Below are 25,144 nucleotides of genomic sequence, written 5' to 3'. Positions count from 1 at the left end.
ACAACAATATTCTTTGAAGCTTTAAATACCTCCTAATTATTTTTTGGATCAGTAAAAGTATTGTTTCCCATTTCCTCCCCACAGCCATGGGAACCATTCCATCATCATAGCCCCAGGCAAATGAGACCAATTTAAGAAGGAGGAAATGGCACGGAGGCAGTCAAAAGCCTTTCTAGTGCTAGGAGGTGGGGATGATATAGGAAGAGAAGCAGGAGAGATGTCTTTACTTCTCCACCACAACTGCCTCAGCATCAAACCCCACAAGTGGGAGGGTGACAAAAGAATAGAAACCTCAAGCAGAAAGAAGGGATGGTTACAAGTCTTTGAGGACACAGTCTCAGAGTGTGCCCTGGCACATATGTATGGACACTTCTGGGGAAGGGGAATAGCAGAGAGAGGCCATGATGATTGTCTGGGTGCCCCCAGCCCTCACATGGTAGAGAAGGTCCCCCAGAGTCTCCCTGGGGTTCATGGAAAAGAGAAGAAAGATAAATGCCAGAGGAGCTACCATGGAGCTGCTATGTTCAGGACCAGAGTGACACCCTGGCAGAGATAGCAGTTCCTATGGGTTGGACAGCCCAAAGCAGTTTCCAGAGGAAGGAAGTGGCAGAGCCTTGAGAGTCTGCTGTGCCAGTGAGACAGCAATGGGGCCGAGTCAGCAAAGTAGGACCACAGGGCTCAAGTGTGCTGCTGAGGAAATAGTTCACAGGCTTCAGCAGCCCTGAATCAACGGGGGATGCCAGCAGCTACCCAGCAACCAGGAAGACCAAAATCAACTCTAGAGAGGGTAGGGAGGACCCAGTGGACAGAACCAGGTCCTCTGTGTGGACAAGCTGCCTCTCTATCTACCCCCATTGCCATGAGGGAATATAAGTTTATTCCTTCACACAGATGCCATCTTGGCTAAGGAAAGAAGGAGCTGGGAAAAACCATGAAGAAAGAACACATCCCTCAAAGAGACTGAGTTAATGCAAACTGAGAAAACAGATGGACAACAAACCTGCAACTGTAAGTTTAAGAACCTACCCTCTGCTGTTCCACCTCCCAGCCCCTGACCCAGCTAGCAGAGAACATAGACTTGTAAGGAAGTTTTGTTCTGTATAGAAGATTTTTAAAGACATTTAAAAAATAACTGAGTTTAGACTGTACAATTATCACCCTAGCCTTTAGCAAAAGTAGAGACCCCAAGAGCTAAAAAAATGCAAATAGCACTAAATAAATATAGTGACCATCTTTTAAATCTGTGACTATGGGCCTTTGTTTTCCAGTTTAAGGCATTATAAGGGAGATCAAGAAGGAAGCTGAAACAGTGCTGAGATGACTAATAAAAGAAGCCCATCCTAATTCTAAACAAGTCAGGAGTATACAACTAAAGACAAATTAAATCTAATAATAGTTGCAAGTGTTGTTCTGTTGTATAACTTGTAATGAGACAGTCAATAGAAGGTCTCATTGCAATTTTACATCCAGTTTTTAAAAGGTAAATCAGAGGACATGGCTCAAATAAAAAGAAAATAATCGAATGCATTCTTCTTGTATATTACCAAAGTGATAGCTGTGAAAGATTAAATAAGATTAAAAACTATCATAAATATGGTAATTGCACTGAGTAATGGATTTTGTGATAAATTAGTCCTGATCCTCCAGTTCAGAGCTGATTTGCTTGATCTCTATGCACTTGGGCATTCCGGAGGATTTTCTAGTCCCTGAAGCTACAGGTGTGGTCACCGTCTGAGGTAAAACACTTGCATTCTTATGAAGTTACCTGATCACCTGCAGTCCCTTCTATGCATAGGGACCACCACAACCATCCAATACAATCAAATTAAATCAGCACCAGAATAACACTGTCATGAGGCTAATGATTGGATACTAGCAGAAGCTATCAAGGGTCTTTTATCCAACAGGCAAGTAAATTCCATAGAGTAGTGAAGGTTAATTCCATTCAGCACTCACTGATTACGTATCGTCTACGCGTAAGACACCGCGCGAGGCATTGAAGGAAAATCTTGACTCATCAATAAAAATGTTATAAGCTGTATATAATTAAATAGTATTCCTTATGTGGTGTAAGTCATACATATTTAATGGTTATGATAAGTCTAAATTCTCGACACATTCCCATTTCTCTAAGTGATGACAGCAAAGAAAAATGGCTGAAGTCTCATTAGTCACAATTTGGCCAACTGGAATCTGGATCTTATATAAAAGTAGTTTCAAAGCCAGTTGCTTATCTTTAAATACAAAATAATATAGCAAATTATTTAGTATTCAGCTTCTTTTGTTCTTAGTAATATAATAATAATACAGTATAATATATAGTAGAATAATATAATAACTATGATCCTCAGGCAGAAACTTGATAGATTCTTTTACATAAAATAACCAATACACATAAAAGACATTTAGAAAGTCATGTAATACGAGAAAGAAAGACATCCTGCCATTTGTGACAACACAGATGGACCCCGAAGACATTGTGCTAAATGAGATGTCGGACAGAGAAAGGTATGGTATGATATCACTCATATGTGAAATCTAAAATAGGCAAGCTCATAGAAACAGAGAGTAAAGTGGTGGTTTACCAGGGGATTCTGGTCATGGGGATGGGAGAGAGGTTTAAAAGTACAAACTTGCAACAGGTAGTAAACAAGCTCTAGGCATCAAATACACAGTATAGTGTACTAGACAACACTATTGTATTATAATCATCAAACTTGCTAGGAGACTAGAACTTAGTTATTACAACCATTAAAAAAATGATAATTATGTAGTGTGATGGAGGTGCTAATTATTGTTACAATGGCACTCATATCATGATATATAAATGGATCAAATTAATATGTACACCTTAAATTTATGCTTTGTTATATGTCAAATATGTTTCAATAAATATAAAATTTAAAAATAATTTAAAAGGTACATAAAAATAAGGAACCATTCTTTGACTGTGGCAGAGATTGCCAGTTGCTTTCTTTATAATAGAATTCTGATTATTAGCTGAGAAACAATTTAAATACTGCATTTCCAGCTCTGTCCCAGTTAGGTGCGGCCATGTGACTAAACTCTGGCCAATTATATGAAAGCAGGAAGGAGGACGCAGATTAGTGGCTAGAGCTCAAGCAACCATACTGGGCCATGAGTCAGTACACTAAGAATGACAGCTAAAAATAACATCAATCTCTAAATGCAAATCAAAACTACAATGAGATATCATCTCACACCAGTCAGAATGGCCATCATCAAAAAATCTAGAAACAATAAATGCTGGAGAGGGTGTGGAGAAAAGGGAACACTCTTGCACTGCTGGTGGGAATGTGAATTGGTACAGCCACTGTGGAGAACAGTATGGAGGTTCCTTAAAAAACTAGAAATAGAACTACCATATGACCCAGCAATCCCACTACTGGGCATATACCCTGAGAAAACCATAATTCAAAAAGAGTCATGTGCCAAAATGTTCATTGCAGCTCTATTTACAATAGCAAGGAGATGGAAACAACCTAAGTGTCCATCATTGGGTGAATGGATAAAGAAGATGTGGCACATATATACAATGGAATATTACTGAGCCATAAAAAGGTACGAAATTGAGCTATTTGTAATGAGGTGGATAGACCTAGAGTCTGTCATACAGAGTGAAGTAAGTCAGAAAGAGAAAGACAAATACCGTATGCTAACACATATATATGGAATTTAAGAAAAAAAAATGTCATGAAGAACCTAGGGGTAAGACGGGAATAAAGACACAGACCTACTAGAGAATGGACTTGAGGATATGGGGAGGGGGAAGGGTAAGCTGTGACAAAACGAGAGAGAGGCATGGACATATATACACTACCAAACGTAAGGTAGATAGCTAGTGGGAAGCAGCCGCATAGCACAGGGAGATCAGCTCGGTGCTTTGTGACCACCTGGAGGGGTGGGATAGGGCAGGTGGGAGGGAGGGAGATGCAAGAGGGAAGAGATATGGGAACATATGTATATGTAAAACTGATTCACTTTGTTATAAAGCAGAAACTAACACACCATTGTAAAGCAATTATACTCCAATAAAGATGTAAAAAAAAAAAAAAGCAAAAAAAAAAAACCTAAAAATAACATCAATCTCTGATGATGAGGAAGTGGCCAGATCATCCCTGGATGGACTATATACAGATTTTATATAAGTAGGAGAGAAATATCCTTCTTTATTTTTAATTATTGTTATTTTAGATTTTTTTGCAGCCCATCAAAGCCTAACGTACATAACATAAAGCCATCACATCAGCCAGTGTAAATTCTAGGCAATTGTCAAGAGAAAACCTCAAGTAGTGCAGAGAGAAGGCATGTTAATAAAAGGAGATTAATAGTGTTTTCATTATGTCTAGCCTAAAATGAATCCGTTATCTAAAATGTGCAATCCTCAAGGCTTCAGGGGTTGACATGAGGAGACTGATTTTTTGGCCCTAACATAGGTTGTACCCAGCAGTTCAATGATGACTTCAAATTACTTGCATGTAATTTTCCCAAAACGTGTACAGTATTTCTGCATTTTCAAAGAGGAAAGGTGGCATAGCATCGTAAGCCTGCATAATTCAGATCTGCTCCTTCCCCCTACTGTGTTTACAGCACCGATGGTTACACTGGAAGGAGCTCAGAAACTGAAATCATAAGAGCTGGGCCTGAATCCTAACTCACTCTAAACCTGGACAAGCTTATTTAAATTTTATAAATCTCCATTTCTTTATCTATGTTATAGGGATAATGATAACATTGGCCCCATTTTCCCCATAGGGAAGTCGGGATAATCAAATGAAATAGATATATGTCAAAGTGTTATCATTGTTACTAAAATCATTTTGGTATTTACTTAAGTTTCACTGGGAGAGGCACTTTCTTTTCAACTTTCTAGGATAATTAACTTTGGAAAGTGACTCTTTTCCCACATTAACTTCCTTTCTCTAACCATCTCATTTTCATGATTCTGTAGAAAAAAATTTGTTTTTATGATGTTTGAGTTTTTAAGGGCTACATGTATGCAAGAATTTAAGCTAAAAGGTTGTTGTTGGGAATGGGTGTTTGGCTAACTTAACAACTGCTTCTTTTGAAACCAGCATATAAGAAGCACTTGGACAGACATTGAAAATAAAAATAAATTTATTAACTAATTACAGAAGACTGTGCAGTTAAAATATATCATTTACTGATTGAAATCTAAGTGTTCTGAGAAGCAAATTCCCTTTAACCAGGAATGAAGCATCGAGGCGTCTCACATAGCAGAACATTTCACAGCACTGAGCAATTACCAATGGTCATAAAAATGACTCTGGACCTACAAAAACGGAAGCATTTTCTGAACTATCAAAGAATCAATGTATTTAACTAGCTGAAGTATACCACACCACTATCTTATTTATATAGCAGGAAGGTTCATAGCAATAAAAAGACTAGATTATCTGAGATCTACATGGAGCAAAATAAAGGTTATAATTCCATTTTACAGGTACTAAAAGTGAGATTGAACTTCTTGCTCAAAAGAAAGTAGCTTGTTTGAATTTGATTGTCAAGAACTGCCTTCTGGATTGTGATGGCCTTCATAGGCTCCCTTCCAATTCAAACTAGATGACTGGGGCTGCCATGTGATTAGCAGTGAAAGTCACCTTACTTCAACTCCACTTCTCTCTCTCTCCTTGCTTTCTCTCTCTCTCTCTCTTACACACACACACACACACACACACACACACACACCATTAGAACTTTCCCTCTTCAATATGATCTTGAAAAATGAGACACTCTACAAGGACATGAACGTGGGGGCTAGCCCTGGCCTTATGCTTTAGAGCTAACAGTACAAGGAAACATATGGGAGAAGAGGAAATGACCAGTCATCTAACTGCTTTTTTCTGAAAACCCACCCACCTGCTGCTCATCATCATCAAGGCTGACTGATAAGACATCCCCTGTCCTGTCTCCTCTCCAAACTCTGTCTTCCCTTATAAACTTGCTTTATTTCTTTTCTTTTTCACTGTGACTTTCAATATAGTATCTGAGCCAGAAGGTGAGGGAATAGGAGATGTATGTGGAGTGAGACAGGAGAGGACGACTTACTCAGGGAGTGAGCACATGTAGACTGGGCCCCAGTCCTTTCTGGGAATTGTAGGGAGATTCATTCTGTGCCTCAGTCTCTGATGTGTGCCCAGAAGAGGATTTTGAAAGGGACCACATTTGTTTCAGGCCTATGTTTTCTCTCACCAGTACCTTCCCTACAAACTTGGCCCCTCTTAGCCCTCATGGCTTTCCTCAGTTTTCTAAAGAAATCCTAACCCCAGCTCACCATAAAGCTTAGGTGTTCTAATCTACTAAGTAATCAGAGCCAAAGGAAATAATTGTTTCTGAGATATTAGAGAGTGACAGTGCTTTACTATTTTATTTTTACCCAGATAATGCATTTACTTCCTAAGATGGGGTCTTCCATGTTCTTGCGTAAAGGAATAATAATTCTGGGATTTTAGATCCTGTGATGGGTCCTATAGGGTCACGAGGGCTTTTAAAACTCTTTAGTGTCATAATTGAATTGCAGGATACCCAGCTGGTGTTGAAAAATTGGTGTGGGGAAAAACCCCTCATATTTGGTGTCATGAATGTTGAGAGTAATGTGTAAAAGAAACTGTTTTATTGTTTTTTGGTTTTTTTTAGAAGCAGAACAATTTTTTAATGAAATTCCAATTAGAAGCCTAATAGACATGACAGACAAAAGAGAGATCTTGAGCTCAGGCTATACTAATAGCTGGTCTTGTACTGTTCAAAGTCCAACCCATCACCCCTTGCCCCTAATTCCACCTTACACACACACAGACACACACACACACACACACACACACACACACGGTCATCCCTGTAGATAGGACTCTGTTGAACCGAACTGAAATTCTCTTGACTCCCAATCTCTTCTGCCTCTTCCAGCTGTAGGATTCTATACAACCAATTGTGTAGACACACCTAGCAGTAAAATCTCAAAATAAGCCCTCCTCTCTACAGTGCTCTCAAGTGGAAACAACCCAAGTTAGAGTCAGAAAAGAGGGCAAGCAAGCATTTCATCATTTCATTTGATTTCCTTTAGGGCTCAAGCAAATAAAGAAATATTCATTTAAAGCCTCACCCTATGCTATGAATCCCACTCAGGGAAGCAGGAATGAGAAATGGAGTTTCTAAGCACTTAGCACATGACTGGCATCTTGGAAGCATTTGATGAATGATCATTGAGGCTGAGTTGAATATTACAGCAAAATACGTCCAAACCTCACAACATAAATAGCTCCAACGTCACTGTGGGCAGAACTCTTTGAGATTAATTCCATTAGATACTTGAAATAAATTGACTTTATTTTTTCTTTTACTTCAGTTAAAGTACATATTTAGCCCCTCAGTGTTGAACTCCTCCCTCTTCTAACAGCAAATGCAGATGTTAGAGCTGGATATACTTTCTTCCCACCTCCAGGCAGTCTCTAAGAACCTCATCCTGGGACTTCCCTGGTTGTCCAGTGGTTAAGAATCCGCCTTCCAATGCAGGGAACGTGGGGTTGATCTCTGGGCTAGGAACTAAGATCCCACATACCACAGGGCAACTAAGCCCACGTGCCACAACTACTGAGCCCACGTGCCACAATGAAAGATCCCACATGCCACAAAGAAGATGCTGCATGCCGTAACTAAGACCCAAGACAGCCAAATAAATAAATATTTTAAAAAGAAAAAAAAAGAACCTCATCCTTCCTTTCTGCACAGTGGAAAACATTTGTCTTTAATTCATTTACTTTTCAGTATCATTGTCCTACCTTTGTTATGTGTTCTTCCCAAAAAGCAGAAGATGTAACAGATGATGTCTCTGTTAAAGGGAAAGATTCTGGAGAAACCAAGGAAGATCCCGTGGTTTTGGTTTGCTTTGTAAAGTGCCTGCCTGCACGTGGGTCACTGGTGAACACACCTCTGGTACCTGAGCTAGAGGACCCCTAGTGCCATACTCGCTTTCTTAGAAATTCACTACGAATTGCCAAGTGAGTCAGTCTTAGGCAGCAATCTACATTTGGTATGGTTAGGCTAGAACATCTAACAGACTCTCCTTTTGCTGCAGTGCTTAATAAGCCTGGGTGTGGTTGAGGAGCATTAGTGGAAGTAAGATCTGCTGTCTCTGTCTGAAGGGCTCAGGGCAGGGTTTTTCAGGAATGACCTATGGAGGCTGCTCAGGTGTGCTTCTGGGTTTTTCAGTCTTTGAGGTGTGTGACATTCATACTTTGCTCCTTGAGGGCAATCTGTATCCTAGTGTGGCCCAGCATAGTAACAGGCAGACAGGAGAAGTGAGTGGGTGAATGAGAGACAGAGTGAGTGAGAAGTAGAATTGATGGGGAAACTGTAGTCTAGTGATATGAGTACTGAGAGGAAGCAGAAAAGAGTTTCCAAGTGTTAACCAAACAAAGCCTTGGGAGCTGGGCTGATAGCTCCCAGTTCAGCTTCCTTGCAGGTCAAAAGGAGAATTTGGTCAGAATTTGTTTCTCTTGAAAAGCTCCCCATTCTTGGAAAGAAAGTGTTCTTTCACTCTTTATCAGCCTCTGACTCCCCAGCTGTGTTGCCAAAAGGGCTAGGAGCAAGCATGTGGGATCCAAAGCTCAGACTATTTAGACCATGCAGCCAAGGGCTGCTCTGCTTCTCATACCATCCTGCTAACCATAGCTGCCTTCTCTTCTCTCTGCCAGCCTGGATGATTGCCTCTCAGCAGGCCCATTCCCTGGGTTATTCCACAGACAGATGAATCAAAAGACAGGTGAATCAACACAGGCAAGGTTTTCCCTTCACGTTACCTTACAAGCTTATCATGAGTATAAGAAGTGTTGCACCCACTGAGACTAATGGTCCCTCCAATTTAATATTTTGTCCAATGGTGGCACCAAGGGACCTTTTACTGGGAAGGAATAAGGGATATTCTGAATGACATGTATGCCAAAATTTTGGATGCTATCATCTCTCATTTCAGTCCCTAACGTAGTTAACAAATATCTGTTGAAACATGTACTGTATATCTAGCACTGTGGTAAGTTATGTAAGCCTTAATTTTTTTCAAACCTCTCCTTGGACATTCTTGCATTTTTAATTTGTACTATTTGTACTGTGGTCGTTTAAATCAATCTAAAAGATATTTCTATGTCTACTATGTGTCTACACTTCAAAGTTTGCGGGAGGAGAGGAAATGGAAGGGCCTGGGACGCTAAGATTAAAAAGATGTGGTCTTTCATTCAAGGAGCTAATAGTCCAGTAGGAGAGCTAGAAGCATGCATAGCTGACTATAATACAAGTCAAGCGGGGAGAAGTAATCACAGAGGCATAAATAAGGTATTATAGATGCACAAAGGGGGACTTAGTAATTCCAAATGTGGCATTAGGAAAGAATTTTTAGAATAGGTGTCATTTAAGCTGGGCCCTAATGAATAAGTAGAATTTTTTCCATTAAGAAGAATACCAGGGGCTTCCCTGGTGGCGCAGTGGTTGAGAGTCCGCCTGCCAATGCGGGGGACACGGGTTCGTGCCCCGGTCTGGGAGGATCCCACATGCCGCAGAGCGGCTGGGCCCGTGAGCCATGGCCTCTGGGCCTGCGTGTCCAGAGCCTGTGCTCCGCAGCGGGAGAGGCTGCAACAGTGAGAGGCCCGCGTACTGCAAAAAATAAAAATAAAAAAAAACAGAAGAATACTAGTCAAGCAAAGAAAACGTAGAAACAGAACTGTGAAAGTATATAATGTGTGTGAGGAAAGGATTCCCAGAAGGCTGAGAATCTGTGTTGCCAGATAAATCTGGAAAGGTGGGTTGGGACTAGCTTACTGAGAGCTTTGAAGAAGTGAAAACATTCATACTTTGTACAGTGGATACTGGGAAAGCATCAAAGGTTTTTTGAGGACACTACTACTATCTCCACTATCCAAATAAGAAAACTGAGGCTTAGAAAGGGCATGAAAGTCACTCTTAGGCAAGTGTGGAGGTGGTAGTTGAACTGAAGCTTAACTCCAAAGTCCAAACACTACACCTAGTCTTTTTTTCTTTTTTTGAGATATAATTGATCACAATATTACATCAGTTTCAGGTGTAAGACATTTTATATTTGTATATTTTGTAAAATAGTCACCACAATAGGCCTAGTTAGCATCTACCACCACATATAGTTATGATTTTTTTTTCTTGTGATGAGAACTCTTAAGATCTACTGTCTTAGCAACTTTCAAATATACATTCCAGTGTTATTAACTAAAGTCACTGTGCTGTACATTACCTCCCCATGACTTATTTATTTTATAACTGGAAGTTTATACCCATCCAGTCTTAGTCTTAGTTTTTACCTATAAAGTAATAATAATGACAGTACTTCTCTACCTACCTAAAAGTTTGATCAAATAAAACTACATATGCTAAAATGCTTTAGAAATTGTAAAAGAATTCTGTATTAATTATTAGTATTATTTTATTGTTACCACTTACAACTAATATTATTCCTGAAGGTAGCATAAATGCATTTTTGCAAATGCAAGTAGTGTTATTTAATGTCAATACTGGCTATAAGTGAGTAAGTTCTACTGTGCTTTGTACATGTATTATCTTATTTCCTTTCACCATACTGTGAGATAGGAATCATTATTTCCAATTTACAGATGAGTAAACAGAGGCAGAAAGAGATTAAAATATTGCCCAGTCACGTAGCCTTTAAGTCAAGAACTAGGCTGCAAATCTATGTCTTTGAATCCCCAAATTCTTTCCATAAGGCTGCCTACTGCTTTCCCATTGATGATGGTATAAACTTTTCAGGTGGCAGTGGCATATGGAAATGATGTCTTCAGGAAGCAATTAATGCTGCCAGTGATTTCAACACTTCCAGCAAGGATGGCAGTGTCTGATTCTGTGTTTCAAAAAAGATGTAACTATTTCTAACCCAGTTAAGGATCATGCTGAATAAATAAGGAATATGTTTCCTTTAGGCTTAATTTTAACTGGAAAACATATTCTGCCCCACCCTCTGAAAATGAAATAAAGTCTTTCTTTGAGAATAATTCCTCTGTTGATTTAAAAAACAAAACAAAACTCCTTGTTGATGCAATTGTATTGATTCTTTATAGTTATTTCAAATTTTAAAAGCTTCCTTAAACACCTACTGAATCATTTGTTTCTATATTTTAAAGTATATTTCTCTTTTTTCTTGGTCAAGAAACTTTAAAAAAAACACTAAGTAGGATTGGTAATGTACAAAAATTTGATGACTATTATTCATGCTCAGTTTATTCTGCTAAAATATATGTTTTACACATAGTAAAAAATTATCAGGGTAGATAACAAGCTGACTTTGACCAAATTCATAGTCTTGGCAGTTTTTCATATTTAATGAGGACAATCACATACTTTAGGCAATAAAATCATTGATAATAAGGCCACCAGATATTCCAATTTAACGGGAAAATAATTGCTGTTGCTCTTTTTTTTAAAATATAACATTCTTGTTTTCCTGAGTAGAGTTATCAAAAAATGTTGTAAAATAATAAGGTAAACACAGAGACCTCAAAGGCTGGCTTTGAGATTAGATCCAACTATGATTCAGTTAGTGTCACATAAGGCAGAATATAAAGCACATAGGAAGGGGTTTGAAGCAGAGCATGGCTCAACAGCTAAATTCAGACCAATTTCTTTCTACTCTTTCAAATATTTTAGCCATTTCATAACCGGTTTCATGCAATGAAATCACTTTGACAAAGGATTTTTTTTTTTTTTTTTTTTTTTGCCACACTGTGTGGTTTGTGGGACCTTAGTTCCCTGACCAGGGATTGAACCCTGGCCCTTGGCAATAAAAGCATGGAATCTTAACCACTGGACACCAGGGAATTCCCTCACATTCTTATTTTCTTACCCTAAGTCTTAAGAAGTTTGAATAAAATTTGTATGCTTGTGAAGACATTCAGCCTCAGCTGGAAACTGAGCTTGATTTTGATATTAGTGATAATAATTTATAACATAATAATAACCATTTACTGAATGCTTATTATGCACCAGGTGCTAGGTAAACACTTGCATGCATTGTTTCATTGAATCTTTGCAATAAATCTGTTAAACTTTAGATAACATTATTATCTTCATTTATAGTTAAAGAAACTGAGGTTTAGAAAGTTTAGGTTAATTAACTTGATTAAGGTCAGCCTACTAATAAATTAATAGAACTAGGATGTGCCACCAAATTTAGTCTAATAACAGTTCCCATCCTCTCAAACACAATGCTATATGTTTGGGTCTCCCAAAATAATATTAAGGAATTAGTGCAGAGGTTGGGATGTCTTTTTCCACATTCCCAATATGGTTTATGGATTCCTCAAGCAATTAAGATTGCTATTGTGGCTACTATTACTACTATTAATACAGCATCAATAACAATGACCCCTGCATATTTATCATACCCACCACTCTTCTGGAATATTTACACATTTAATCTTCACAGCTACCCTATAAATTAAGTGCAAAAATCCCAATTCTTCATATAAGGATTCAAAATCTTAGAGAGTTTAAGGACTTACTTTCAAGTTCCATAGCTATTAACCCAAACTTTGATCCAGGTCGGACTCCGAAACACATACTTTCATACTCCTGAAGGTAATCTGACCATGACACTTCTCATCCAAACGAAGTTCCTACTAATCTAGTTGGCATCCTAGTTGCCTCTTGCCTTTCTCCAAGGATATCACTCTCTCCCTTCCAAATGGTTGTCTCATGCAAAAGAGAAAGATCCCTTAAGTTTGAGTGTATCATTCTCCATCCAATGAAATGGAGAATGGTGTTTCCCATTAAGAAACTTCAAGCAATGTAATCATCCACTGTTATTACTATTTTTTTTTCTGAACCTATTCTCTCATTAAAACTTACTTTCCTAAAATGAGGTCTGTAAATTACTACGTTATTTTAAAAGTTGTATTATTATCAACAACAAACCATTATGAAGATCTTCAGGCTCCATTTCTCATGCAAATTACATAGAAGTTGGCAGGCAGAGGGAATTTACCCTTCAGACATTTGCCCTAAGCAGTGACTCATTTGATTTGGTTTAATTAACTCCCGAGTCAGTTAAAAAAAAAAAAAAAAAAAATTTTAATAAAGGTTTACGTGTAATTGGGTTAAGCCTGTTCTGAATAGATGCTAATCGACCCCTGAGATGCCTGAGAATTGCTGACTATTGTTGCAATTGAAATAATAGAGATAATGTGCAAAAGTAGACCAAAGATAAATTCCAAGATGCACTGATTTTTTTCGATTTTTCAAGTTAAACTGCTATAGGTGGGTTGCCATTTGCGTTCATCTGAAAACATAGAATTCAAGTTTTGGAGATGCTGAGATTTTATTCCCTTGAGCAAAATGTTCTGCACTGTTCTAATCAGCCTGACCAGTTCTGAAGAAAACAGAGCAGCCAGTTGAAGAGAAAACTGGTGAAGGGATAAAATGTCACATATACCAAATAGATTTTGCTTGCTAGCAACAAGGGAAGAAAGACTCAAAAACTGGGGACAGCTTTTCTCTTTCTCAAAGATAAAATATGCTCCGCTCTGAAACTGCATTGTATTTTGCAGGAAGAAGCTAGAGCAAATTTCAAAATTAAACAGGAAGAGGTGATAAACAGAATGGTTTCACTGCAGACAAATGGCCGGCTCTCCCTCTGGCTGGTCCTGAATTTTACAAATTCTCCCAGGAGTCCCTGTGTCATTAGGAAGCAAAAACACCTTCTCGTTAAGCCCGATCCTAAGTTACGTTACAAGCAGGAGAGAAAGTATGAAAGGAAAAACAAAAAAAGAAACAAAAAAAAGGACTGAAAGAGATGCATACTTAGTAACCCAGATCATGATAAGCTCTTAGTTTTTAGCAAAACTCACAGGCCTGGGCAGCAAGCGGAAGTGCCCTCTTTTTGTGCAGCCATCTGCTGCCAGCGGTGATATTCTCTCCACTGCAGAAGCGGCTCTGCATCCAACAGGGAAGGTGTGAATGTTCTCAGTTGTGTGCACGCGCCTAGATTGGATATAGGACTACATTTTTGCTGAAAATCTTGTTTGCTGAATCTAATCAGTACTGTTGGAAAAACCACCTTCCCACTGCTGCCCAAGATTATTTCTGGCTGTGGAAAAAATGCCCAGGCATCAGAACAGAGTCAAAGCCTTTCTTTCATGGGGCCTTAGAGGATTTCTCCAAGATAAACTTGATGCTTCAGAAAATAATCATGGTAGTAGTTCTTCACTAAGTGAATTCACAGCAATTACATTCTAACCTGAAATCAGGTGAGAATCACAGCTACACTTCTCACTAACTCTGTGGACTTGGCCACGTGATTTACCCTCCCCGAGCCTCAGACTTCTCATCTGGAAAGTAGTGGTAATAACACCTACCTTGTGGCATTGACATGAGAATTTGATAACATATGTAAAATATAGGTGCTCATAAAATGATATCTGCCACTATTGTTATTATCACTATTGTTGTTAGTGTTCATGTATATTTAAAATCATTTTCTTTTCTAGGAGTTTGGTTCCTTACATTTTTTTTTTCTATTAAAAGGCCCATTTTAAAGCCGGTGTGATCAAAAGAGTGAATTATTCAAGAAATACATCAAAACATGGAATGTAGGAAACAAGGTATCTAATAAAAAAGAGGCAATAGGCTGAATAGAAGAGAAACTTTAAAAAAAATCTTAGGCTCTAAAGGAGGTACAGATTATCTGATAGGTTTGAGCACTTGGAAAACTGTTAAGATTTGGTCATTAGCACAAAGAAAGTTAAGCAAATTTAACTTGATAAGTTCTTAACTCTAGAAAATAAAAAAATGTGTCCAAGAAAAGAAACATGATGACAGTTCTACTGATTCTGCAGTTAAGAATATTTACATCATCATAAAAACGCAAACACTGAACTCTGATTTAATAAAATTGTGTTAGAACCATAATGGGACAATGCGTGAGGAGAGAGTTAAATCCAGCAAAATAGAAAATCAGCCTACAAGGTACAAAGTTGATTATGCAGGATACAAAAACATAAATATGTTATTTAGAAATATGATGGTATATTTCAGAAGAAATGTTGAAAAAAAGCTGGAGAGCAGGCTGGTGGGGGGAGGGTTAGAATGAGGAGTGTGGGTATCATTAGCTTTTTTTAACTGAATGAAAGATTCTTTAAATTCTATAGTGCTTTACAATTTTCAAAAGTTTCACATACATGATTTCATGTAATCCCATAATCCTTTTATTTATCCCCTAACCCTATATTGCCCCCACCCCCCCACTAGTAACCACTAGTGTGTTCTCTATATCTGCGAGTCTGCTTCCCTTTTGTTTCATTCACTAGTTTGTTGTATTTTTCAGATTCCACATATAAGTGATATCAGACAGTATTTGTCTTTCTCTGTCCAACTTATTTCACTCAGAATAATGCCTTCCAAGTCTATCCATGTTGCTGCAAATGGCAAAATTTCATTCTTTTTTATGGCTGAGTAGTATTCCAGTGTGTGTGTGTGTGTGTGTGTGTGTGTGTGTGTGTGTGTGCGTGTGTATCACATCTTCTTTATCCATTCAGCTGTCATAATAAACATTTAGTGCCACTTGACTTTTTAAAGGCATGAACATAAAATATTGTGATTAAAAATGAAACACTGAAGAAAAGAAATACACATTTGAGATATAATGGACATCCCATACACAGACACACACACACATTGATAAGCCCAAGTGTATGAAAATCTACACAATCTAATCTTTGTAATATTTCCTGAGCCAAAAATAAAGAAGTAAATGAGATCTGTCATCTAACAATCAATATTATAGGATTTGGTAGTTTGGATGAGGAGGAAAAGGAAAGGAGGCAGAAAAACTTACGAAATGGAAGGCATGGCCCCTGAATTCAATGATCCTCCAGTCTGGTAAGAGGACAATCTCATAGGAGAAGGAAGCTGGAAGACTAAAAGTTCTTTTTAGGGAGAAAAGGAACAGAAACCTTTTATAGGCATTTCTGTCTATGTGGCCTAGAGATTTCCTATGAGCTGTTTTTCAAAATTCAAAAGAGAAAAACTTGTCTGTGTTTAGCTGACAAGATGAGCTTCATGACATTCCAGAGAGAAAGGAAAATCATGTTTTTTCAGCTACAGGATAACACATAGATCAACCAACCTCTGATTGTACAGATGAGGCAAATAAACTTAAAAAAAGCTATGTATCTTTTCCTATGTGGGACCAGAACTAGACTTCTAATATCACTTGTGTGTTCTGGTGAATGCCCAATACTAAGTTAGCCAGACTGTACTATAGTGGTTTGAGATGAGAAAAATCATAATTAAATTTAATGTTCCATTGATGAAATCCAGATAATAAAATAATATTAACCATTACGTACTTGTATAGTGCTTTCAAAAGTGTCCTTATCTTCATTCTTATTTAATCCTAATAATCCTGTGCTGATAAGAAAATTCAAGTTCAGAGAGGTTTACTAAATTGTCAAGGGCAAACAACCACTGAATAGCAAATTAGATAAACAGACTTAAGTGTTCTGACTCCTTGTCCAACACTGGGAGTTTTTCTTTTTCATTATGACCCACTAAAATTTAGAGAACATTTTAGAGAAATGATGTTGCTTTAAAAATGCTTTAAAATACTTTAAACATGCAATCTCTCAGTAGTGGTCAAATATTAATTAATTAAATTAATAAACGAATTATTTTAGGTTTCAATGACAATTCTGCTGAAGGGATAGTAGCAGAAATATGCAAAATGGCTATGGTGGGAGAAAATCTGTCATAAGGAGAGGATCCATGCATGTCTAACTAGGGCTGCAAAACATTTAAGGCAGCGGTGCCCCTTCAGAGCTTGGCAATAAATGAATATTATTTCTCCAAAATTTTTCAAGTAAATATTAATTCTGTCACTGCAATTCTGAAAATAAAGAGGCCAGGCAAAAAAAAAAAAATTTAATGGTCAAGGAATATTGAAAATAAATAACAAAGAGCAATTGTTCTTCCTCTAAAAATGGCTTTTCATGGATCTTCTAAGGAGAAGACTCCAAACCACTGACTTATGAAAATCAACTTGCAATTTCATGCATACTATGTACAGCTGTCCAATTCACATACACACATCCAGAATGTAGGATGCTCTGGTATCAAAGTGTGGGGTTTCCAAAATATAAATATATCAGTGCTCTAAGATGGCACTTTTTTCCTCAATAAGGCAAGAAAAATGCAAAGATAAATATCATTAATTGCTCCAGATGTTTCCCTCTAGAGAAGTGCAAACTATAAACATCAATACTGCATTCCACTAATAGCTTCAAGCATTGGCTTAAAGCATCATTAATTTTACATTTGCAAGAAGGTCTGCAAGTGTATGCCTTGCATTTTACTGAAAGTTTCAATCAATAGGTCCTCCTTGCTGCTTTCATTCTAAATAGCAACACAAAACTATAGTACAGGCAGAAGTGTAAAAATATATTTATCCATATACATAACATAACATAAAGTCACGTAACAGAAAATAACTGGAAGTTAGATTCTAACCATTTTAGAGATTGCATTTTTCAGGTGAGGTGATATTTATTTTAACTGATTTTTTTAAATAGTTGGTTTTAAATCTCTCTTGCTGGATCAACACAAGGCAAAACTAAAACTCTGTGTAAGGCAAATGTGTCATTGGATAACTTGTAATTCTTTTTCAAAAAATGGTCCTTTCATTTTTCAACCTGTTTTTGGCAAGTAACCTATATTGCTCCTATTCTGTTTGGGATGGTGTTGTTTCTTTTCCCCACATGATGGCAATTTTTAAAAATGATTGCAGTTCTGGGCTTCCCTGGTGGCGCAGTGGTTGAGAGTCCACCTGCCGATGCAGGGGACACGGGTTCATGCCCCAGTCCGGGAAGATGCCGCGGAGTGGCTGGGCCCGTGAGCCATGGCCGCTGAGCCTGCGCGTCCGGAGCCTGTGCTCCGCAACGGGAGAGGCCACAACAGTGAGAGGCCCGCGTACCGCAATAAAAAATAAAAAAAAAAAAAATGATTGCAGTTCCTTTTAATAATTCTACCCCCCATTATGTTGATTTATTATTATGGGCATTATGCTGATTGACTATTATGGGCATGTCATTCCTTGACATGAGATGTCAAGGAATTTTGGTATTCACAGGGAAGTAATTATGTTGATTTAGCTGCAGTTTTCGATTTTAGTTTTCAAACCAAACATGGACACTTGTGAGGTTCCTTGAATCACAAAGATTTTCTCACAGTGAGAATTCTTAACCTGTGTGTATAAATTTCCAAGACATCTGTAGACAGACTTTAGGAGGACTGCACAATCTCTGACACTGTAAAAAAATTCTCTGTGCTTTTTGTGAGAAGGGGATCCAAAACTTTCACCAGATTATCAGAGGGGTCTCTGACCCCACAGTATTTAAGAACCAGTGTTCCACTGGGTACTTCTAGTTAAATCTAATTTTAAAAGGCCTCAATGGGTTATAATGGTTTCAGAATTATTTTCTTCCAATGTTCTTTTCAAAATTGAATTCAAACAACCGTGTATGTTATATTCAAAGACTTCTTTTTAAAGGATTGCATAATAATATTAGGCATAAGCACTGATTATCCATAGACCTTCCCTACTTTGCCTCAGAAATTTACAGTAAACTAATGAGTACCTTTGTTTTCATTTTAATTTTGGGTCAGATTTGTGGTTTAAGTTTTTCAACTTCCCATTTCATGCAAACTAGAGTTTAAATGTCAGTTAGAGAGATCATGACTTGAACTCTGTCAGCAAAATGTATGGTAATAGCTCTATACCTGAGGTACTGCAGACTGGCACGAACTCAGAAAGGTACAGGCTGATAAAGAGATATTTGCCCCAGATTTGACTGCTCTTTGATAAAGATTATGTCTCAGATTAAATAAAACTCTTACAACTCTGTAACACAGATCAGACATGCAAAAATTCCGTTAAAGACAGAATTTGGTAAATTAGTTCTCTCTTACTAACGCACCTTGCCTGGAAATGTGAACTTAATTAAGAGGAATTATAACAGATTTTCGAGGTCCTGAGAGAAACAGACCATCTTTAGATATCCCTTTGAGAGACATATAACCCTAGGGCCTCTTATCAAGAACAAAATAGGGATTGGAGGCATCAATAGAAAGATGATACTTTCTAAGAAATTGTGCCTCTTTGTCTGTGAATAGGTTTATGTGATTAAGGAAGTGGATCAGGGCCCATGGTGATCAGGGCACTGCTGTAGTGGTAGTGCCACATTTTTGTGCAGTCAGACACAAACTGGCATTTTAATGCCTGCTTCCTTGAGAAATGCCAGAATGGTGCCTGTCAGGACCAAGATCCCACAGATGGCCTTGTCCTGAAAACCCTCACACATAGCTTCCTCCTAGTGGCCATGGCCCTTGCCCTAAGGCAGAGGGTCCCAACTAGGGGCCAATATGTCCTCCATGCTGTGTTTGGCAATGTCTGGGGGCATTTTTGATTGTCACAACTAGGGCGATATTACTGGCATCCAGTGAGTAGAGGCCAGGGTAGCTGCTAAACAGCTTACAATGTACAGGACAACACCCCACAACAAAGAATTATCTGCCCCAATGTGTCAAGAGTTCCATGGTTCAGGGCTTCCCTGGTGGCGCAGTGGTTGAGAGTCCGCCTGCCAATACGGGGGACGCTGGTTCGTGCCCCGGTCCGGGAGGATCCCACATGACGCGGAGCGGTTGGGCCCGTGAGCCATGGCCGCTGAGCCTGCGTGTCCGGAGCCTGTTGCTCCGCAACGGGAGAGGCCACAGCAGTGAGAGGCCCGCGTACCGCAAAAAACCCCAAAAAAACAAAAAACAAAAAACGAAAAGAGTTCCATGGTTCAGAAATCCTGCCTTAAGGCCAAGTCACTTTTCCCCACTCTGTGAGATTATAGAGGTATGCACGATTCAGACCCACACCTTTTACAGGGCCACTAGAGTTTAGTCAGTTTGAATGCCTTGGAAATTGTACTGCTTTGGGCAAAGTGGAGTGAAAAAATATCTTAAAATGTGCCTCCACCTTCCTGGTTAATATCAACTCCTTTCTCCAAAATGCAGATTAAATGTCAACTCCTACAGGAAACTATTTCTTATTTCAGCATCACCTCCCCCATATGCTTTCATTACCATAGGCTTACCCCAATAGCAGCTCTGTTCAAATGATTTGCTATTCCCCTACTAGATTATAAATTCATTGAAAGCTGGGTTTGTTTGTTTGTTTTTTAAACCCCTGTGTCTTAGTGCCTACCAGAATGCTTAGGCCATATTTAGTACACAACAAATATATGTTGAAGAAAAGAACAAGTCTGGAGGACTGGCTTGGATTCTGAGTACCTTCCTCCAAAATAGGTTTACTCAAGACTGTTTTAGGTGAGCACAACAACCTCCAAGATATCTAAAGATGCCTGACTCCTTGTCCTCTGAGAACATGAAGCTGGGCAATGTCATTCCATGGCATGTCGGTTCATCAGCGTTGTAGTGGAAATTCTTGGTGTACCAGAAGATAGCCATAGTGATGTTTACCTCAAATGCTACAAGACTGTAGGGATCATAAGATCTGGTCGGGGACTTCCCTGGTGGTCCAGTGGTTAAGAATCCACCTTCCAACGCAGGGGATGTGGGTTTGATCCTTCGTCGGAGAACTAAGATCCCACATGCCACGGGGCAACTAAGCCAGTGCGCCGCAACTATTCAGACTACTGAGGCCGTGTGCATTGCAGCCTGTGCACCACAACTAGAGAAGTCCACGTACCACAACAACAAAGAGCCCGTGTGCAGCAATGAAGACCCAGTGCAGCCAAAGAAAAAAAAAAAAAAAAAAAGATTTGGTCAGGGGTTTACGGCAGAGCTCTCCCTAAATGCCTTTTCTTAAGAGGAAGGAGGGCGAGCTCGGCGTGTTACTTATAATGAGCTTGGCTTTGCAGTCTATGTTCTACAGAACTTCTCCCATCACTGAGGGAGGAAGAAGTAGAGTTAAGCTAAATAAGCACATGGAATAGGGTAGTGGGGTAGCCCAACACATCTCTACCAGTAATCAGCTCACACCAATACACAGGTACAAGTCTGCTGAAGGAGCTGACTATGAACAAGGGCAATTCTTATGTTGGCTGCCTGTAGATTATACTCAAATCCACAAGAAAGTAGGAGAACTAAGTTTAGAATAATTTATAAATGTGCTTTTGTATTAAAAACAAAAATTCTGAGATTATAACATGACTAGGTATCGTATTGAAAAGCACCTCTCAAGTTTATAGCACATCAGTGATAATTTGTACTATATGTTATTATGGAATATAAAACAAAATGATTTAAATGTTACAGATAGGATGATGCTATTGCATTACATTGTGCTGTTATTTTGGCAAAGCATATCAAATAGGATTTTAGCAAAATGCTTAATGTGATTATAAGTAAAACATTCCTGACATGAGTTGGCATCAGGAAAGAAAGACAGGGACATTTCAGAACATTCGACTTTATTTCCCATTGACAAGCACAACATAAATAACGTACATTTGTTAAGTATACAGACTGGCTCTGACTAGAATGCCATCAAAATTCTGATGTACTTTTCATAGTCTCTTTTATTTTTTGTCTCCACCATATTGAAGACTACCCTTTAAAACATACTGGAAGATATGTTTAAATACACTTAAGATAACTAACTACATAAAGGTGACAACAGTATATCTTCCCATTTAACCAAGTGTGTAGGGATGGGATGCTGAGTAGGAGAGGTGGAGAAATGTACACTTTCTATACTGAGTTTTACATGATTGATTAAAGTGCCAATGATTTCAATTCTTACTTAGATACATTTTGAAAATAATATATTCATTTGTTGTAAACAGATCAAAATAATCAGTGCCTATTTTTAATTTGTTTCCTTAAAGAAATGTTCGACTTTATGCTATTTGTACAAAATTGTTTGGTTAAAGGAGAGGGAGAAGGTAAGATATTTCATGTATATGCAGGAAGATTGGGGAGAAAAAGAGTTTAGCAGTCAGTGATGAGTTGAGTGAATTTAACATTCACTCTTACAGAAAAGAACACTGGCCACTCCTCGCTTTGTCCTACTGATGCTCAATTATGAAAAGATAAATGTGGCCTCTTCCTCTCCTTGCTTCTGTGAAATGGCCTAAAAGGATGAAGAATCTTGACAAGTTAGAAATACACAGGTTTTCCTTCACCTCTTTCTCTTTGTTCTCTGTCCCACCCTCCATGCCTGTTCCATATGAGTGTCACTTCAAAAGCTGAAAGAACATTGAAGTCCATTAGTAAGTCATACACATTTTCTCCTGCTGAACATTACAGCTTTGATTTCTACAGAAACTGAAAACGATAGAAAGAAACTATTTTCAAATAACTATTAAAGTCTGGTGATTAGCTAGCTTTTGGCTAGATATCTGATTCACTTTAATTAAAAAGTCAAAATATTCTAATTCTAAAACAATTAACAAAAGGATTTAAGATCTGCTCTAAAATAATTTAGAAGTGCTATCATCTCTAAAATGCTCAAAAAGCCTGAAAAGGCTAATTTGTATCTGATGGTAATCTCTTTCCTCCTTATCTTTACTCCCATAATAAAATTATTTCATCAAAGCAGATATTAAAAAGCAGACTCAGATATTTCATATATTAGGACGTTAGCATATTAGAAATGTGAAACCATTCTCTCTCTTAAAAACAATCCCAGCTTCACCATAGTAAATATTTCTGTTACTTCTTCTCCGTGAGAAAATGGAAAAACAGGCTGGAGGCAAGGGCACTGGGGAAACAGTCTCGTTCCTAATGAGGAAATAAGCATTCCAGTGGATATTTGAGTTATGCTTTGAAACAGATTGATGTAAAACTTCTGAAAATAAAATAATTTTCATTCTCAATAGATAAAGTGTGTGATTTATATATGAATAAATATGGTATATGTCTGATTGAACTGCATTTCTAGAGAATCAAAATGTACTTGTGGTATAATGTAATGATTTACAACTCAACTTGTATAAATTATAAGCCTTTAAATAGAATCCTCACTTTAGGAATTATAAAATAGAGACTATATGGGGGCTTCCCTGGTGGCGCAGTGGTTGGGAGTCCGCCTGCCGATGCAGGGGTCACGGGTTCGTGCCCCGGTCCGGGAAGATCCCACATGCCGCGGAGCGGCTGGGCCTGTGAGCCATGGCCGCTGAGCCTGCGCGTCCGGAGCCTGTGCTCCGCAGAGGGAGAGGCCACAGCGGTGAGAGGCCCGCGTACAAAAAAATAATTGTCGACCTCTTTTAGAAAAAAAAAGTGCCTCACTTCTAGACTTGTTGAAGTCTTTCATAAAAATGTATAGTTTCAGTTTTCCCTTTGTCACTTTGAGAACAAAGTCACCCTGTACTACTCTTTTTACTTTCTTCAGTTTTATAGGTGGACTCAATCCAAAAAAGGCATTCAGGGAAGGCATGTGAAAAATTTTACTTAACAACTACAACATGAATCATTATAAAATTGAAACCTTTTGCATGAGAGAAATCTAGGGGAAATGAACTTTTACATGTAATTAGTAACTATATTAATGATACCAGTATAATGGAGTTTAATTTTTGAATTTTCCCTAATTCTCTGTTTCATGCTTCATACGTAATCACCACCTGTCAGTAGTCTTAGAATTCTGAACAGATAGCAGCTTCTTAACAAATCTGCATGTGACTTTTAGACTGATTTCCAAATTTTGTAAATAGACCCTATCATAACCTATGTTAGGAAACATCACAGATTATGTCACCTCTTATTAGCACTGTATTGCAACTCAGAAAACAGTTCTGTCGATTTAGCCACAATATTACTCTTCATTTAAAAAATGTTATAATCTCATTCATTGAACAATTCTTTTCATTTATTTAGACCTCAATTTTTGCAGATTTGAGACATAACACAATCACAAAGCTAGCAATAAACAAGCAGTTGTGAAGACTGGGCATGGTTGGTGACTTAAATTTTTACAGAGGTAAATCATGGAAATTTTAATTATTCCATACTAAGCTTTTTATATGTTTGTAGTAATAAATACTCTCTGTAGTAATAAAGTCTCTCTGTGTCACTCATCTTCTAGTAATCTGTATATTTCAAGAGAAGCTTTGGGGTTAAAATATGAGAATAAATGGGTAATATATGTGCCTAAAATTTCATAAAACAAAATTTTTCGATTTTCTGTAGCTGACTTAATCCCAATACAAAGAACTATGATAACTGACATGGGGAAGACTGAAAGCAGATCACTAATCTGGGGTCAAAACCAACAAAAACATATAAAGTATTAAATAAATAAAATTCTTGAAAATTTAATATTAGAGTATTGCCACAGATTGTCCACCTTATTAAAATACTGTTTTGTCAAAGCTTTTAGTTTGTCTATTACTCAATGCCAGTGTGGTCACAGGGTCTTTTATAGTTAACTTTTACATGAGCTTCCACAATTTTATTCCATAACATGGTCAAAAGGTCTTTTATATAATAAAGAAGTGTTCAGTATATATGTGCACTTTAAAATTGACAATCATTTAAATCTGGCATGATTAAATGCTTATGCTTACTTAAAATAACTTCATATATAGCATTAGGTAAATTTGATAAATCTTGGGATAACACATTTGTTTCTTCAATTTAAAATATTTTAAAGATATCCACCATACTTATTTTATTTGAAAAGTAAACTGTTCTAATTGGTTGACGTGTCATCATTCTCTTCTGTGACACAACATAGCGGTTTAAATTCACTGTTTGGAAAATCAAAACTGCTTCGTAAAATCTACGACAGCTGACATTACATATATTTCTACATTGCATTCACTCACTACTTTCTATTTAGTTTCCTAGGTGTCTATGTTTTTTTTAACCAATACTGAGAAGTTTTGTAATTCCCATAATTTATGCATGCATTTTTTTCCTGCTCAGATATATGCATGGATAAACTAAGTATATGCGAGTGAATTTAAAGGCCAGTGAACTTAAACGTGGAAACTGACATACTCTTCTGCAGTGCCTTTAGATGTTTACTTCCTAACCACGTCTAGGGCCTCTGAACAACATCTCTGAAATCTAA

General features: G+C 37.9%; 1 protein-coding gene across 5 annotated transcripts in view; it reads right to left on the bottom strand.

Annotated features, from left to right (window-relative positions):
- PTGER3 (prostaglandin E receptor 3) overlaps window positions 1-25,144 on the bottom strand; it is an 80,930-nt gene that overhangs the window by 14,956 nt on the left and 40,830 nt on the right. Inside the window, exon 3 of one of the 5 annotated variants that reach the window (XM_089920956.1) lies at window positions 20,752-22,316. The exons of the other annotated variants lie outside the window; for them this stretch is intronic. Within the exon in view, the coding sequence (XP_089777082.1) occupies window positions 22,305-22,316 (12 nt within the window). The 3' untranslated portion in view covers window positions 20,752-22,304. Of the gene's footprint in view, window positions 1-20,751; window positions 22,317-25,144 lie in introns of those variants that run through there. 5 annotated transcript variants of the gene reach the window in all.

This window comes from Delphinapterus leucas, chromosome 1 (genome assembly GCF_059928025.1).
Source record: "Delphinapterus leucas isolate spDelLeu-1000000601 "Yukka" chromosome 1, BTC_Dleu_Yukka2, whole genome shotgun sequence".
In the NCBI taxonomy this organism is placed as follows: domain Eukaryota; kingdom Metazoa; phylum Chordata; class Mammalia; order Artiodactyla; family Monodontidae; genus Delphinapterus; species Delphinapterus leucas.
The sequence above is the reverse complement of the archived record's forward strand: the minus strand, read 5'-3'. Positions and strand labels throughout refer to the sequence as shown.